Genomic DNA, 17,003 nt, shown 5'->3' on the forward strand with positions numbered 1-17,003 from the left:
AAAAAAAAAAAAAAAAAAAACCAAAGCTGGAGGCATCACACTTACCTGACTTCAAACTATATTACAAGGCTACTGTAATAAAAACAGCATGGTCCTGGTACCAAAACAGAGATATAGACCAACGGAACAGAACAGAGTCCTCAGAAAGAACACCACACAACTACAACCATCTGATCTTTGACAAACTTGACAAAAACAAGTGAACGGGAAAGGATTCTCTGTTTAATAAATGGTGTTGGGAAAACTGACTAGCCATATGCAGAAAGCTGAAACTGGATCTCTTCCTTACACCTTATATAAAAATTAACTCTAGATGGATTAAAGACAAACATGAAGCCTAACACCATAAAAACTCTAGAAGAAAACCTAGGCAATACCATTCAGGACATAGGCATGGGCAAAAACTTCATGATTAAAACACCAAAAGCAATGGCAACAAAAGCCAAAATAGACAAATGGCATCTAATTAAACTCAGAGCTTCTGCACAGCAAAAGGAACTATCAATAGAGTGAACCAGCAACCAACAAAATGGGCAAAAAAATTTTGCAATCTACCCATCTGACAAAGGGCTAACATCCATAATCTATGCAGAACTTAAACAAATTTATGAGAAAAAAACAAACAACCCCATCAAAAAGTGGGCAAAGGATATGAACAGACACTTCAAAAGAAGACATTTATGCAGCCAACAAACATATGAAAAAAAGCTCATAATCACTGGGCATTAGAGAAATGCAAATTAAAACCACATTGAGATACCACCTCACACCAGTTAGAATGCCAATCATTAATAAATCAGGAGACAGATGCTGGAGAGGATGTGGAGAAATAGGAACCCTTTTACACTGTTGGTAGGAGTGTAAATTAATTCAACTATTGTGGAAGACAGTGTGGTGATTCCTCAAGGATCTAGAAATAGAAATACTGTTTGACCCAGCAATCCCATTACTGGGTATATACTCAAAGGATTGTAAATCATTCTATTACAAAGACACATGCACACATATGTTTATTGCAGCACTGTTCACAAAAGCAAAGATTTGGAACCAACCCAAATGCCTATCAATGACAGACTGGATAAAGAAAATGTGGCACATATACACCATGAAATACTATGCAGCCATAAAAAAGGATGAGTTCATGTCCTTTGAAGGGACATAAATGAAACTGGAAATCATTCTCAGCAAACTGACATAAGAACAGAAAACCAAACACCACATGTCCTCACTTATAAGCGGGTGTTGAACAATGAGAACACATGGACACAGGGAGGGGAACATCACACACCAGGGCCTGGTGACTGAGGAGTGAGGGGAGGAATAGCAGGGGGTGGGGGGATTAGAGAGGGATAGCATTAGGAGAAATACCTAATGTAGATAACAGGATGATGGATGCAGCAAACCACTACCATGGCAAGTGTATACCAAGGTAACAAACCTGCATGATCTGCACATGTACCCCAGAACTTAATGTATAATAAAAAACAAAAATAAAATAAATAAATGTTTGAGATGATGGACATGCTAATTACCCCTATTTGATCACTAGATTGTACATATCAAAATATGTACCCCACAAATATGTAAAATTATTTTATTTAATAAAAAATAAAATATTGAAAAAAAATCTTGTTTTAACCAAAAAAAAAAAAAAATCCTGACCCCCCAGTACTGTGGGGCATGGCCGTCTTTGGAAATGGAATTGTTGCCGATGCAATTAGTCAGGATGAAGCCACACTGAGGTGGATCGGCCCTTAGTCCTACATGACTGGTATCCTTATAAAAAGAAGGCCATGTGCACACTGACACACAGGGAGAAGGCCGTGTGCAGACAGGGGCAGAGACTGCAGGGAGGCAGCTGCAAGCCAAGGTCCACCAAAGATTGACCACAACCAGCAGAAACGAGGAAGGTGCAAGGGAGAACTTCCCCCTACAATGTTCTGAGAGACTGTGGCTTTGCCAGCACCTTGATTTTGGACTTCTGGCCTCCAGAAGTGGGAGAAAACAGATTTCTGTTGATTAAGCCACCCAGGCTGTGAGATTTTGTTATGGAGGTGCCAGAACATCATGAGTATGATGTGAGGGCTGGGGTGGAGGGAAGCCTCAAAATGAAACCAGCCCAGTCCCCTGGGGACAGAGAGAAGAGGGCAGGTTATAAACAGCCTAGATCTGCACTCTTAGGCCCAGCTCATGCAGGTACCAGCTGTGTGAGCTTAGACACATTCCCTAAAATCTCTGAGTTGTTCTCATTTCTTCCCTGAAGTGGAGGTGATGGTGATGGCAGGGACAGAGCATGGGAGCTCAGAAGCTATGGATAGAGGTGAGGTCCTGAGGAACCTGTCTTCCAGCCTTCTCTTACCTCTGCAGTCTCCAACCATGTTTCTGTTAATACACACTATTAAAATGTAGTCAAGTCCCCACCAACTGGGAGACTCCATGTGTCTAAAGGATTTTGCTGTGTATTTGTATGACAGTCATAGATCAAACAAAAGCTGCTAACACAGTGAGAAAGAATGTTGAGCAACATGAATATGCAGTCATTGTTCTTGAGCCTGAGCAATTACACCCTTATTACATTTGGTGCTTCCTGCTTTGGTTATGCCAGTGTAGTGCTCTACTGGATACAAGTGAAAAGTAGCATTTATCAATAACTTCTATGGGCCAGGCTCTGTATGAAGTAGGAATTATTATTATTTCCATTTCACATAAGTCACAATTCACATGCAGCATGCACAAAGTCACAAAATTATTGTGTCAGAGTCAAGCTTTGAATCCAAGGAGGCTACTTTCAACCTCATAAATCTTAGCCTCACAAAGGATTCTTAGTTATCATTAGACACTCACAACAACCTTATGAGGTAGGCAGGGCATGTTGCAAAGAAAAATCAGAGCATCTGAAACATAGTAGGTGAATGATTAATGAATAAGTGGATAGATGGATAGAAAAATGGATGAATGGGTGGATGGGTGAATGGACAGATTGATGGATGATGGAGGATGAATGGTTGAATGATGGAGGGATGAACAGATGACAGAAGGATGGATGAGATGGATGAATGGGTAGATGATAGATGAATGGATAGATGGATGGATGGATGATAGATGAATGGATGGATGATAGATAGATGGATAATGATTGATAGATGACAGATGAATGGATGGATGAACAGATGATAGATGAATGAATTGATGGATGGATAAATGAATGGATGAATGGATAGATGATAGATGAATGGATGGATGGAGGTATATGGATGGATGAATGAATGAGTGGATGGATGCATGATCAATGGATGGATGATAGATGAGTGGGTGGATGGATGGATGGATGATGGATGAATTAATGAATGCATGGATGGATGGATGGATGATAGATGAGTGGATGGATGGATGGATGGGTGAATGGATGGACGGATGATAGATGGATGAATGAATGGGTGGATGGATGGATGAATGAATGAATGGGTAGATGGATGGATGGATAATAGATGAGTGGATGGATGGATGATAGATGTGTGGATGATAGATGGATAGATGGATGAATGGGTGGATGGATGGATGATCAATGAATGGATGGGTGGAGAGATGGATGGATGGATAAATGACAGACAGAAAGATGAGTAGATAGATGTATAGGGTGATGGATGAGCCACATAGCTCATGAGTGTCAGACTCCATAATCAGACTCAGGTGTCCCAACTCCAAGTCTCATGCTTTTCATCCCTAGAAGTTTAATTTCTATTCATGAGAACACATTTCCTACATATGCTATTTTTCATAGGGTGAAAGAAATAGGCTGACCCATTCTTCCCAGCAATTTAAGAAAATGAAGAGTGAGGAGAAGCAGGTTGTCCCAGCACCTCGACCGACAGTCAGCTGATGATCAGCCCGGGGGCCTGGGACCCAAATCTAGAGATTCTGAGTGAGTAGGCCTGGGTGTGGCCTGGGACCTATGTCTACTTTTTTAGTTTCCCAAATGCTTTGGATGAGAACCAGCAGATGAGTCAAGAAAGAGAAAGAGCAAGAAGGAAAGAGAGAAAATCGAAATAGCAGTGGCTTAAAGGACATGAAAATTTCTTTCTTCCTGGCATAAAAGTGGAGGTCAGAGTCCAGGCCTGCCTTGGCCCCTTGCCCACAGTGTCCTGGGGAAGCCAGGTCCCTCCAAGGACTGGGCCCCATGGCTCTAAAGAAGAAAGTGGCAGGTGGGGCGCAGTGGCTCACGTTTGTAATCCCAGCACTTTCAGAGGCTGAGGCAGGCGGATCATGAGGTCAGGAGTTCGAGACTATCCTGGCCAACACAGTGAAACCCAGTCTCTACTAAAAATACTAAAATTAGCTGAGTGTAGTGGCAGACACCTATAATCCCAGCTACTTGGGAGGCTAAGGCAGGAGAATCACTTGAACGCAGGAGGCAGAGGTTGCAGTGAGCCAAGATCGTGCCACTGCACTCCAGCCTGGGCAACAGAGCTAAGCTCCATCTCAAAAAAAAAGAAGAAAAAGAAAGCGGCAGACAGTGGGCACAGACGTCTTTTAAGGAGGGTGTACCCGTAAACGTTGTCACATGACTATTCCATTTACATCTCATTGGTCAGAACTTACTCACATGGCCACACTGAACTGCCAGGAGGTTGGAATTACAGTTTTTATTTCTGGCAGCCACGTACCAACAAAAGCTGGGGACTTGATTCCTGTGAAAGGACATGAGGACAGGTACTATGGGACAACTAGTGGGTTCTCTCGCAATACCCAAAGCACACAATTTCCCCCAAACCAATTTTTTTTTTCAAAATAAGATGATAGGCCATATAGAAAATAAAATATTTTCCTGGAAAACTGATTTGGGGTTTTGAAAATGCATGCGGTGTAATTGGCTGATGGAAGTCTTAAACCGAGGGGTAACAGACATGCCATTTTTTGCATCTTTTGAATAAAACAGCTTTTTCTTGATGAATAGATAAATGGGTAAACATTTGTGCACACACACACGTGCGCACACACACCCACACGTGCACACACACGCACACATGTGCACACACATGCACGTGCACACACATGCACACGCACACGCACATGCACACACACATGCACGTGCACATGCACACACACGTGCACACACATGTGCACACATGCAATCACATGCACACACACACACACATGTGCACACACACACACACACACACAAGTTGGCATGGCCTAGCGTACAGGCATGGCATAGCTTGAGTTCTTATCTCTTAAAAACCTACTTGATGTATTTACCCAGTGTCAGAAAACTTCACTGGCTTGATATTAAGCAGCTCAAAACATTGCGTTACGTAACTTCATGCCTGACCTCTTGAAGCCTCAGTCTTTTCATCCGTAGATGGGTATGGTAATAGATGGTGCTCCCCAGGGTTGCTGAGGGGAGCATGTTACATTCTGCATGTGAAGAACTTAGCGCCATGCTGACACATAGCAGCTCTCAGTGAACATTAACTATTAGTGTTTCTATTATTATAAGCCTTTCAGAAGCCTCTCAAGAGTTCCACATTTCAAAACAGTTGCTTTTCTGTATACACACTGGTGAAAAGGAATTGGCTGCATCTTTTCCTTAGTTGACTAAACCAAGTCATCAACTCACCTTCAGACCGAATGAGGGGTCCCCAGGACATCTGGTGTGTAGCAGAGGTTTCACTATTTTTCAGCAACCGAAAGTTATTGCAATTCTGGGGGTTTTTTTTCCAAGGAGAGAAACATCAAATTAGTTGAACAACATTTATGAGAATGTAGCTCACGATCAAGGATGATCATCTGATTCATATGATTTTATCCTGCTGAAAGCTGCAAGGCAAGGGGGCTAAGTTTAGCCAGAAGAGTGGGTGACCTGGTGAGACCAGGGTGGGGGGGCCCGCTGTTACAAGAGGCAGGCCCAGGTATCAGTGGGGAAGGAGGTGAGGTCTGCAAGAGCAGCAGGCTGGAGCAGACCCCTTGAGCTGCTTTTGGTTCCTAGAGCTGGTTCCTTGGATCCCTTGAGGACTGTGTCTGGGTCACAGGCCTCAGAGTCCCTCTGTGTTTTCCAAAGGCTGCGGCAGCCATTTGCTCCTCTTTACATCTTGGCCTTACAAAAAAGGCTGCCTGGCTCAGTGACACTGTGGGATCTGCTCACTGTATGCCTGAGATGGGTGGCAACATATCCTCCAAAAAGGGATTGAAGTCCTAAACCCCAGCACCTGTGAATGTGACCTTATTTGGAAACAGATAATCAAGCTGAGGGCCGCAGGGTGGGCCCTGATCCACTATGGCTGGTGTCCTTATACAAAGGGGAAATTTGGACACAGACACAGATGTGTGCCGAGGGAAGACGAAGCAAAGAGACAGTGAAAATGCCATCTACCAGCCAAGGAACGCCCCCGGCCACCAGAGGCTGGGAGAGAGCCCTGGGACAGATCCTTCCTTCATAACTCTCAGAGGGAACCAGCCTGGCTGACACCTCCATCTTGGACTTCCTGCCTCCAGAACTGAGACAATAAGTGTGGGAAGTAGAAAAGCTCCTTTGTAAAGTTTCTTTTCTTGTTAAATTATAAGTGTGCTAATAACTTTGTGAAGCCCTATCCTACGCAGCTGTTAGACATGCCATGCTTATTGGCACATAGTACTTTCTATGTCCTTGTGCTTCAACCAAGATATCTGTGCTGGACGTGCTCACAGGCATGTCCCAGCTCCCCACTAATTTTACCTGTTTAGAAAAGTTTTAAGTTGTTAGCCAATCAGGTTTTAGTTTAGATTGTAAGGTCTGGCTCCAGCCAACAAAGATCAGACTCAGCAGTAAGGACAACCCCAAATGCACAAGGGATAAATTTGTCTGTTTTCCTTTGTTCATTGTACTCTCATGGCACAATGGCTAGTGAGGGTACCCTTCCTGCAGTCCAGGAAGTAAAAATTGTGTTGCTGAAAGATCCTTTGTCTCAGTGCTGATTTTTCTTTGCGGCTCCGAGCATCTGTTTCCAACAATAAATGTCCACTGCTTATGCCACTCAGTTTGTGGCACATTCTTACAGCAGCCTGGAAAGCTCATACACTATCCATCCTAAAGGAGCTTGGGAGAAAACACCGTGTGCAGCGCTGTTATTGTAAAGAACTTGAGAGCCAGCCACTCCCTACAGAGACAAATCCTGGCAGTGGCTGTCAGTGCTCCTGTCATCTCTGAGGCTTCGAAGGAACTAGGGGCATGCTCCTCGTGTGTGGCCTTCAGCCTGCTGCCATTAGGACCTGAGGTTCCTTCTGTCTCATTGCTCAGGAAGATCTACTGTTTGAGCAAAACGGACATGAACTGAATCAGCCTTCCTGTGTGTCTTTCCTCTCCACATCCTGCAGGCGCTCAGAGCTTGGTCACCTAGGAAAACAGCTGCGTTCTGCGACGCATGCTCAGTTGAGCACAGAAACAAGCACACCCTCCGAGGAGAGAGACTCCTTCAGTCACTGAGCAAAAGGCTCTGGAGCACTCTAAGCTGTCCTCTGCCTCAGACAACAGTGGCCAGCAGGTAGCCACCTCATGGACTTGTCTGTGGTACAAAGAACAGCTTTCAAACCTCAGGATTACAAAGCATATTTCAAATTCAAAAGCCTAAGGACACAGGAAGGTAAAATTACCCCTGTGTGAATGTTGAACAAAGGAAAGGGAAAAAAAACTTCATTAAATAAGAGAGTGGCTGATATTTGGTATGTTCCATCAATGTTAAAGAGACATTTTTATATGTATAATCACCTTAGAAGCACTAGGTAGCATGGCAAGGCAGTGCCGATGTAACAGTCGGTTGAACATGATAACCTCAAGAGGGACTTAGCCAGTCACTGAGAAATGGGAAATGCCACCAATTCATATGGGTCCTCCACCCAAGGGCTGCCTGCTGTGGACATACCATTTCAGACACGGAGTCTGCAGGACGAGCACAGCGGCTTCTCCCAGACGCCAGCACCCCGGCCACTGGAGCCCCAGGCTTTTATTAACAGAGCCTTTCGTTGTAACAGTCAGGAACACGAATCCAACCAAATGTTTAGAAAATCAGAAAAACACTTACGATTTTGCAGGTGGCCCCGGGGGAGTCCACGCAGATGCGGAGTTTGCAGTGCAGGTAGACGACGGAGTTGTGGATGAAGGAGAAGATCCTCAGCTTGAACTGGGCCTTGCTGGAGTTGCCGTTCTCAATCACATGGGTGTATGTGTTGGGCACGGGGCAGCTGAGAAGACAGGAAATGAGACTGTTGTCAGCAAGCCACACTGTCCTTCTCAGATGAGCTTACTCACGACTGCATCTGAAGATGCTCACAGATCCCACAGGCTCCGGGGGAGTCGAGGACAGGCCGCCTCATTTATTCCCCAAAACGCAGGTACTTGACAGCACTTGCCTAGAAATCCCACAGAGCTCAGAGCCGGCCACACAGCCAGGCCAGGCAATAGCAGTGCCCACACGAGCCCCACCTGTTGTTAATGAAACGTTGCTGGATGGGGGTGTCTGGACTCCGGAGCCCTACCTGTTAGTAACAAAGCCCTGGGCATTGCTGAACAAGGGCACCTGCACTCCAGAATCCTACCTGCTGGTAATGCTGGATGGGGCATTGCTGGATGGGGGTGCCTGTGCTCCTGAGCTCTACCTATTGGTAATGAAGCTCCAGCATTGCTGGATGGGAGTTCTTGTGCTCCTGAGCCCTACCTGTTGCTAATGAAGCTGAAGGTGACCGGGTCCCGGGCGTTGCTGGATGGGGTTGCCCAGCACTCCATCAGGACCACCTTGAGGTTGCTTTTCTGCCCGTAGAGCCCCACTTCGATCTTGACGTCATCGCTGGCAGACACACTATAATTCTGAGGTATGGGAGAGTCTCCAATAAACAACTGCATTTCGGTAACAAAATTCCCAGTGCCGTGGAGGTCCTCGATGACGGTGTAAACCCTGCAAGAGGGAGCAGCTTGCAGGAGGTGCGTTTCCGGAGGCGCATTATCACGGCCCCTCTCGTTCGCACTTCTCCCCCAACGTGCAGGTCCATTCTGCGTGCGAATGAACCAGAAGACCCACCAGCCCCAAAGGAGAGCACATGGAGGCTGCTTCCTGAGGGTGGGCTGGTCCAGGGGCTGCCTCCCTCACTTCTGATGGCGGAGGTGGCAGGTGAAAAAGTGGTGCCTGATGCAGGCTGTGGGTGGGGGCCCGCCGGTGGCTCACCGCAAGTGGGGCCATCTGATGGGATTGGCCAGGGGACATACTTGGCCTTCTCCAGCTGGCCCTGAGTGGAAAGTGGGAGTGAAGGCTGGGGAGCCGGCACCTGCCAATGCAGCCCGGCCATGCCTGTTTGCATATTCCGTCTCAAGGAAGGGTCCTTAAGTGGTTGAAACCTAAAGAACTCTCAAAGGGCAGGTGCTCTAGAGGCACGTGGCGTGGAGCAGCAGGGGCGCTTCTCCCTTACCCCCACTCTGGGGTGAAGCCGGAGGATATCAGCAGGTCGTTCTGAAAGGCGCAATAGATGGGGCTCAGGATCTTCAGGTAGTGGATGATGCCCTCTGGGGGCAAGTCGTTCCTCAGCGTGGTCCTCACCACCGTGCTCGTCACGTTCTGATCACAAAACAGGGTGTAAGGAGTTCCCAGGCCCCAGCCAGCTCCCCATGCCCTGCTGTGGACCATGGCTCTAGGTGCTGGGGTGGACGGGGGTAGGGGTCTTTTCTAAAGCCTCTTGCCAGAAGCATCGAGACCCTGGCGATTCTCCCAACCATAAATTGCCTAAGAGAGCCAAGGGTCGAACTCTGCTGATTCCCTGTTGACCCGAGGGGGCAGAACCTGAGCCTGTGTGGATTTCGTGGCAGTTGCACAAATAAGCCTTTCTGGGAAACTTGGTTTCTGACAAGTGTCAGAAACCTCCTAGAGCTCCCGTGGATTCCAGGGCCTGGGTGACTCATCAGAGACACATTTCCCTTTCTTTCTACATGCCCCAAACCCTGCTGCACTTAATAATCAAGCCAGGTGTGGCTCAGAGAAACACAGAGGTAGCTGCTGGCTGCAGAGCCCCAGCCCTGGGATGCACTGCCCCTCCACTGGAGCCGTGGGGGTACAGGGGTGCTCTGAGCAACAGGCAGGCCGTCCTCTACCCTTGGCCCCTCCACCTGGCCCCACAGCCCTGCAGAAGCCCTGTGTAGGCTTGAGGATGCCGTAGCAACCTGGGCCACATACACCTCTCACCCCAGGCCTCCCACACCACAGAAGCTGCCGAGAAGCCACAGTAGCCACGGACCACTGCCCATCCCCCCTGCAGACAGCCCTCGGGGCTGCCACTGCCTGGCCTCCTGGTAGGCATCTAAGAATCTTTAAGGGAGTAAAAACTAACCCCGGGCAGTTCTCCTTAAGTTGTACAGGTTGAGGGGCTGAGGGGGTAGGGAACGTTTTATAGCTGTTGAAATGGTACAGGTCCCTCCTTCAGCCCAGGGAGGGTCTGAGGAGCCCCCGAGGGAGTGGAATGAACTCAGCAGAGTGAGCTGTGCCTCCCAGGCAGGCTCGTGTTCTGTGGCAGCCTCGGACCGTCCACCTGAGTCCCTCAGCTTCCTGGCCACCCTCAGTCCCAGCTCCAGGCTCCAAGCGGGCTCCACACCGTGGAGTCACCTGACGTCCCCACCTCCCCACTTCGTCTCTCGGCCTCTGGGACTTTCTGGCCTCTGCTCCCCAGGGCTAGCCCCTTACATAGCCCCAAGGTCCACGTCCCAGCCTCCTGCTGAGGACACCCCGCCACCACATTCCTACCTTGTCAGCTCGCAGACATTGACGCCCCATGCCCGAGGGAGCAGGCTCTGGGTTTCATCTGCCAGCTTTGCCCCGCCCAGTGCCAGAGGCCACCCTGTCCCCACTAAGGGGTGTGTCCAGAGCCCCAACCTGAAGCAGCGCCCCCCCAAGGCACCTCGAGAAGCAGAGCCACAGGGACGGGGCTGCTTCTCCCAGTTAGGGCAGCTTTGACCCTAAACTCCCATGGACCCCGCCGAGCACCCACACACTCATATCCACACACGACTGCTTGGCTTTCCTGCCTCTTCTGGTCCCCTGGCTCTCCATCCTGTCTGTGCAGGGAGGAGTTTTAAGCCCTGATTCTGAAGCCTGCCCCAGGCACTTTGCACCAGAGTCCCTGCTGGGTGGACTCACATCTCCCTTCTGCTTCTGGGGTGCAGCCTGGTCTCTGGTTGAGAACTCAGCCCTGTCCTGACCCCCCTCGCTGGGTTCCCCTCGGAGTGCAGAGTCTTGTCTGGCCCCCCCATATCAAGGCCCATATGACCTAGGGCCCTTTGTGCCCTGGCATGCATCCTGAGCCCTGCGCCCGAGCGTGTGTCCTAAGCCTGGCTCTGCTGGCCTTACGCTCTGCATGACGGTCCCACACTCGCTCCAGCCGGCCTCCAGGAGCACATGTGTGCTATTGCTGTGGCTCACATTGCAGGAGGGGTGGCTCAGATACAGCGAGGACTCAGGGATGGATTCCTGCTGCAGGAAGCGCTTCTGGATGGCGACAACCACCTTTTCGATCTCACAGAGCACCCTGACTGCTGCGGTCAGGTTCAGCTGTTGGGGCAGGCCCTGGGGGGTGGGGCTGGTGCCTTGCACAAAGGCAGCCTTGGTCCCTGCTGCGGTGAGGGGCCTCTCCGGGCTGGTGGTGCTCTCGTTGCCAGCAGAGTCACCTGCAAGGCACAAAGAGGAACACGCAAAGAGTGGCTCTGTGTTTGGGGTTGGCGTGGAGGGGAGGGAGTAAGGAGCAGAGTGGAGCTGCCCTGCACTCTGCAGCAGCCACACATGGGAACTGCATGTTCCAGCCACAACCACACACACACGTGCACACACACCACGTACACATACACACACCACGTACACATGCACACACATGCATGCACACACATGCACACACACATATGCACATACACACATGCACACCCACAGTGCATACACACACACATGCACACACACAGTGCATGCACACACACATGCACACACTCACACACACACATATACACACACACAGCACATATACACACTAAATCCACTAAGGCCCCTCTTAACAGGAAAAGTGCTGGCTGGAAAGAGTGGCAGAGAGGAAACATTCCCCTTGTCGCTTGTCCACGGCTGCGTGTTTCACAAGTCAGTCGTTCAGCATCTGTACGTTCACACCTCATGTATGTATGCACTTTCTCTTCATGGATATCAGAGCTAGAACTTGGAGAGATAAGGCACCGCCCAAAAGCCTGGACACGTATGAAAGAATGGGAAAGAACATGCACACACGTGCACACACACATATACACATACGTCACACACACACGTGTGCCAACATCTCACACACACAGCAAACTTGCCCAGGACATAAAAATACGACCTCATAGGGACAAGAAGCCCTTTGCACGTGAACGTCCTTAAAAAACCCAATGATGAGACAGTGTTCCAGAAAAAAATGATGACATTACCTTCACAGGGTCTCTCCGGATATTGTACAGAGAAGTCGGGGGCTCCTCCCTCGCAGCTGCACGTGAAAGACCCGAGGGTGTTCCGGCAGGCGGTCCCCGGCGAACAGTCATCCTCCTCCCTTTCACACTCATCGTAATCTGCACAACATTTAGAACACAAAACTCAAGAACACCCCTGGGGGCTTGCAGGCTCCCAGCCGCCTCTTGGGGGCAACGGTGGGGGGTAGGGGGGTGCTGTGCATCTCACAGACAAAGCTGGAAACTCCAGCCCGAGCAGTCCACAGTGAAGCTTGCCAATTCTGGAAGAGTACAGGAGGCTTCCTGCTGCTGGGGCTGGGAGCGGGCTAGGGATGTCTGCAGGGCTGTTCTGGAAGGAGGAGTCTGGCCCAAGGCTGGGGTGGGGGGTGGGCATCTGGGCAGAGCAGAGCCATCCCTTCAGTTCCAGGGAGTGACCAGGAGATACCCAGGCCCCGAGACCCACCTTGGTGGAGCCCAAGGCACCCAGGCTGTAAGCCCAACCCTGGGCAAAAGGCCCTCAGGCTGGCTGTCCTTCACCGTAAGGCTCAGTTGCTGACAGCAAAACAGGTTTACTGCAGAACATGGATAAGAACCAGAAAAGCATGGCCAGGGGCGTGTTGGCATGTGGGCCTGCTTCCTTCTGGCCCTTTAAAATGCAGGCACGCCCTGAAAGCACAGCTTGCCTCTGCCACCAACTAGCAGCATGTGAATCCACAAGCCTTGATTCCCATGTCTGCACAACAATCTGGGGCAGGGACATGCGGTAACTCAGCACCTTCTCAGTTACTAGACCAGCTGGTGATTTCCAACTCTTTGGCTTTTAAAGTAACGCTGAAAATGAACATCTTTGTATTTAAATTACAGTCCAAACTGAGACTAAATTCATTAGGACAGAGTCATTAGAGGTGATGTTTCAGAATCAAAGTGGATGGCCACTTTGAAAGCACTTGGCTTATATCACCAAATTCGTTCCCAGGAAGCGTGAGCACATCCTCCTCCCCCGTCATCTGTGTAAACACCTGCCTCACTACACTTTCACCAGGGGAAAAAAAGACCTTTTTTGCAGTTTGATGGGCAAAAAGTGCAATGCGTTTTAATGGGGAAGCCTTTGGTCACCACGTCCGTGTTAGCCATTGGTGTTTCTTCTTTTACGCTTCATCTGTGAAGCTCTTTCGTGCATTTATCCACCAGGATCTTAGCATTTATCATCTATTTGTATGATCTCTCTATATATTTGGGATACCCATACGTCATCAAATGATTGAAAGTTTTTTTGTTTACTTTGCTTTAAAATTGTGCCTTTATTTTGATTTATCCCTGCATGTAGTCAGTATCTCATCCTTTTCCTCGAAAATCATATTTTCTTTAGGAAGTCCTTCTTATTCTAAACATCAAAAAGATATTCATCTTCAATTTTTAAAAGGCCTTTGGTTTCTGATACATGTATCTATAAGCCACTCATCATTTATGTTCAAGTATGATCAGAAAAAAGAATCTACATTGTCTTTTTCTCCCTGCTTTTCTTGTTAATTATTTTTACTGGGATCTCCCTGGGAACCATGCTTGGGAAAAAGTCTGGCTGCAGAGAGGGACACGTCTGCCTTCTGCCCATGGAAACGGGTGGCCGAGGAGCGGCAGAAAGAAGACAGCATCCCCAGGAATCTGCAGATTCACCTGAAGATGTTTTCAACACTTCAACCTTCAAAACATTATCGTCACAATAAGAGGGAGGGACAGAGAGGTCCCTCTATTTCACATGTTCATCTAATTCCGGGGGAGGAAGGGTCACCACACAGCATCTTTCAGAAGTGCAGGGTAGTGGCTACCGCTGGTTCAGGAACATGGGAGAGGTGCCATCCCAGCCTCCTGTACCCTGTATGAAGGTGTCTCCTCTGATCACCTCCAGCAGAGGCGCGGTCTGGAAGGCGCTGAGGAATGCAGAGGACACCTCCCAGACATCCAGGTCTGCGATGATCAGCAAGTGAAACTCCACCATGACACTGCCATTGGTGACACCAGTGACTTCCATCCTGACCCTGCCAGCCTCCACGTGCTGACGCAGGGCAGCTGGCAGGGAGCCCCACACCTGTGGGGGAAGAGGCCATGTGAGGGGATCTCCACACGGAGAGAAAACAGGTACCTGTCCCAAGGCGGCTTCTCCTGGGAGTCTGTCCAGCAGCTGGGCTGCCCCGTGGCACAAAGGTCAAAGCCACAGGTTGGTTCAGGGCCCTTTCCCGTCTGCCATGTTTTCAAGCTCAGCACAAATGCCTGGGAATGTCTGTAACATGAGAAGAGCTCCCCCTAAATCAGCAAACGGCTTCAGAAAGACACCTGTGAGTAGAGGATGGGACTTGGGGCACAGGCAGAGACCCTTCTTCATGGGGTTAAAATTTGCTGGGGGCTCACAAGGGGTTTTAGAACCTCATACTCCTGGTTTGCAGCCATAGGGGGCAGAGGGCTGAGTGTGGGGTTCTGGGGAGGGAGGCCACCTCCGCTGCTTTCTCTGGAACAGCCCCTTTGCTCCTGGCACTGCAGAACATGCCCCCTTTCATCCTCCCTCTCTGCCTGTCCCCAGACTGCTTCCCATGAGCATTTCCACCATCCCTATTAGGACAGTGGGTTCCTGCCCCTGAACGGCCTGCTTTCTACTCTGTCTCTTCCCACAGAGTCACACACCAGACACTATGATTCCGTGCTGACCCATCATGGTCAAAGCACCCAGAAAGGCAAACAGTCTTGTAATGAGCATCAATCATCCACAGTGCAAATCTCCCATGGAAAGTGTTCCTCCAGGGGTTGTCCTCACAGGTGCGGTGGCCCAAGGCCCGGGTCATGGACTCACCTCCCCGCCTCTGAGTCATCAAGGGGAACAGATCCATCGTCCCTCTCAGAGACTTTGGACCCCAGGGAGACCCCAGCTGCCCTTGGTTGGCACGGGCAGATGACTGTTTGCATGACCATCTTCACAATCATTGCTTCCCTCTCTTTTTCTCTCAGGGGAGTCTGTCATAGTCTTGGACTAAAGTCACTTTCAGCTGCATTTCAAGCCAACCTCTAAGCAAAGTTCCAGGCCCCTTGCTAGGAAGTGGTGCAGAACCAGGAGCTGAGGCACGCAGACAGCACCTCCTGGACATCCACGTCTGCGGTTACCAGCAAGTGAAACCCCGAAATATCTCTTAACATCCTACTTCTGTGATTAAGTTGTATAATTATTTGCTGTCCTGAAATTCTAGGCGAACAGAAAAACAGCATCCCCAAAAAATGGGCAAAGGAGGAAATGGCTCAAAGAGGAAACATTAATCAAGAAACTCGGGAAGGAAATGCAGCCACCGCATTTGACCACTAGAACCAAGTGGAAGGATTCAGCGTTTGTTGTTTAATATTGTAATTACTATTCAACCTTATCAATCAAACCACATTATTAATCAAACCATATTATTAGTCAAACTGTCAACAACTCTTGAATACACGCACCGGGAGCTGGGAATGAGCTAACCCACGGGGACTGTTCCGGAAGGCGGCGGGATCTTTTCGTCCATGGGTGAAGCGCTGGGGGTTCCAGCCCTGCTATGATGTTACCACAGCAGACCACTAGGTGGCAGTGTCAAACCCTCTCTATGCTGAGTCTTAAACTCCCAGACTCCGGGAAAGCTACAATGTGAGATTTCAGGCAAATGAAATCACTAGATTATGACAAGGGCACTCCCTATACCTCAAAAAGTCCATAAGAATGCATGTCACTAAATGGTAACAGGTAGACTACCAGAGAATGCTGAGGGGATGGCAGGGAAGGATGCAGGAAAGAGCAGGAAAAGAACTTTTGTTGAGGAAGGACATTGCAGCAATATTTATTTATTTTATTTAATTTAAACAGCATTTCGCTCTTGTTGCCCAGGCTGGAGTGCAATGGCACGATCTCAGCTCACCGCAACCTCCGCCTCTGGGGTTCAACTGATTCTCCTGCCTCAGCCTCCCGAGTAGCTGGGATTACAGGCATGTACCACCACACCCGGCTAATTTTGTATTTTTGGTAGAGATGGGGTTTCTCCATGTTGGTCAGGCTGGTCTTGAACTCCTGACCTCAGGTGATCCGCCCACCTTGGCCTCCCAAAGTGCTGAGATTACAGGTGTGAGCCACCCCGCCAGGCCCTGCAGTACTATTTATAACAGAATGGGGGAGCCACCCAGTGCCTGTCAGTGAATCAATGGATGAGTCTGCACGACAAGGTTGAGCCCTAGCCATAAGAAGGAATGCAGGAGAATCGCTTGAACCTGGGAGGCAGAGGTTGTGGTGAGCCGAGATCACACCATTGCACTCCAGCCTAGGCAACTACAGCGAAACTCCATCTCAAAAAAATAAATACATAAATAGTGCTGACACATGCTGCCACATGGATGACACCCGAAAACCTCATTTTAGCTGAAAGAAGCCAGACACAAAAGTCACATATTGCACAGTTCTATTTCTTTGAAATGTTCACAGCGGGCATATCCATAGAGATAGAAAGCAGATTCGTGGTTACCAGGGGCTAGA

The 17,003-nt window shown here is 49.1% G+C and overlaps 1 protein-coding gene across 1 annotated transcript in view; it reads right to left on the minus strand.

The window, feature by feature from the left end:
- The window catches only part of UMODL1 (uromodulin like 1), a 74,882-nt gene that overhangs the window by 9,939 nt on the left and 47,940 nt on the right, over nucleotides 1-17,003 (minus strand). Inside the window, exons 14-20 of the mRNA XM_017538604.2 lie at nucleotides 14,342-14,555; nucleotides 12,452-12,589; nucleotides 11,358-11,674; nucleotides 9,433-9,578; nucleotides 8,688-8,924; nucleotides 8,055-8,214; nucleotides 5,618-5,702 (exon numbers count right to left, since the gene is read on the minus strand). Of these exons, the coding sequence (XP_017394093.1) occupies nucleotides 5,618-5,702; nucleotides 8,055-8,214; nucleotides 8,688-8,924; nucleotides 9,433-9,578; nucleotides 11,358-11,674; nucleotides 12,452-12,589; nucleotides 14,342-14,555 (1,297 nt within the window). The remainder of the gene's footprint in view (nucleotides 1-5,617; nucleotides 5,703-8,054; nucleotides 8,215-8,687; nucleotides 8,925-9,432; nucleotides 9,579-11,357; nucleotides 11,675-12,451; nucleotides 12,590-14,341; nucleotides 14,556-17,003) is intronic.

The sequence above is a fragment of the Cebus imitator genome, unplaced genomic scaffold, assembly GCF_001604975.1.
Source record: "Cebus imitator isolate Cc_AM_T3 unplaced genomic scaffold, Cebus_imitator-1.0 Scaffold112, whole genome shotgun sequence".
Classification (NCBI taxonomy): domain Eukaryota; kingdom Metazoa; phylum Chordata; class Mammalia; order Primates; family Cebidae; genus Cebus; species Cebus imitator.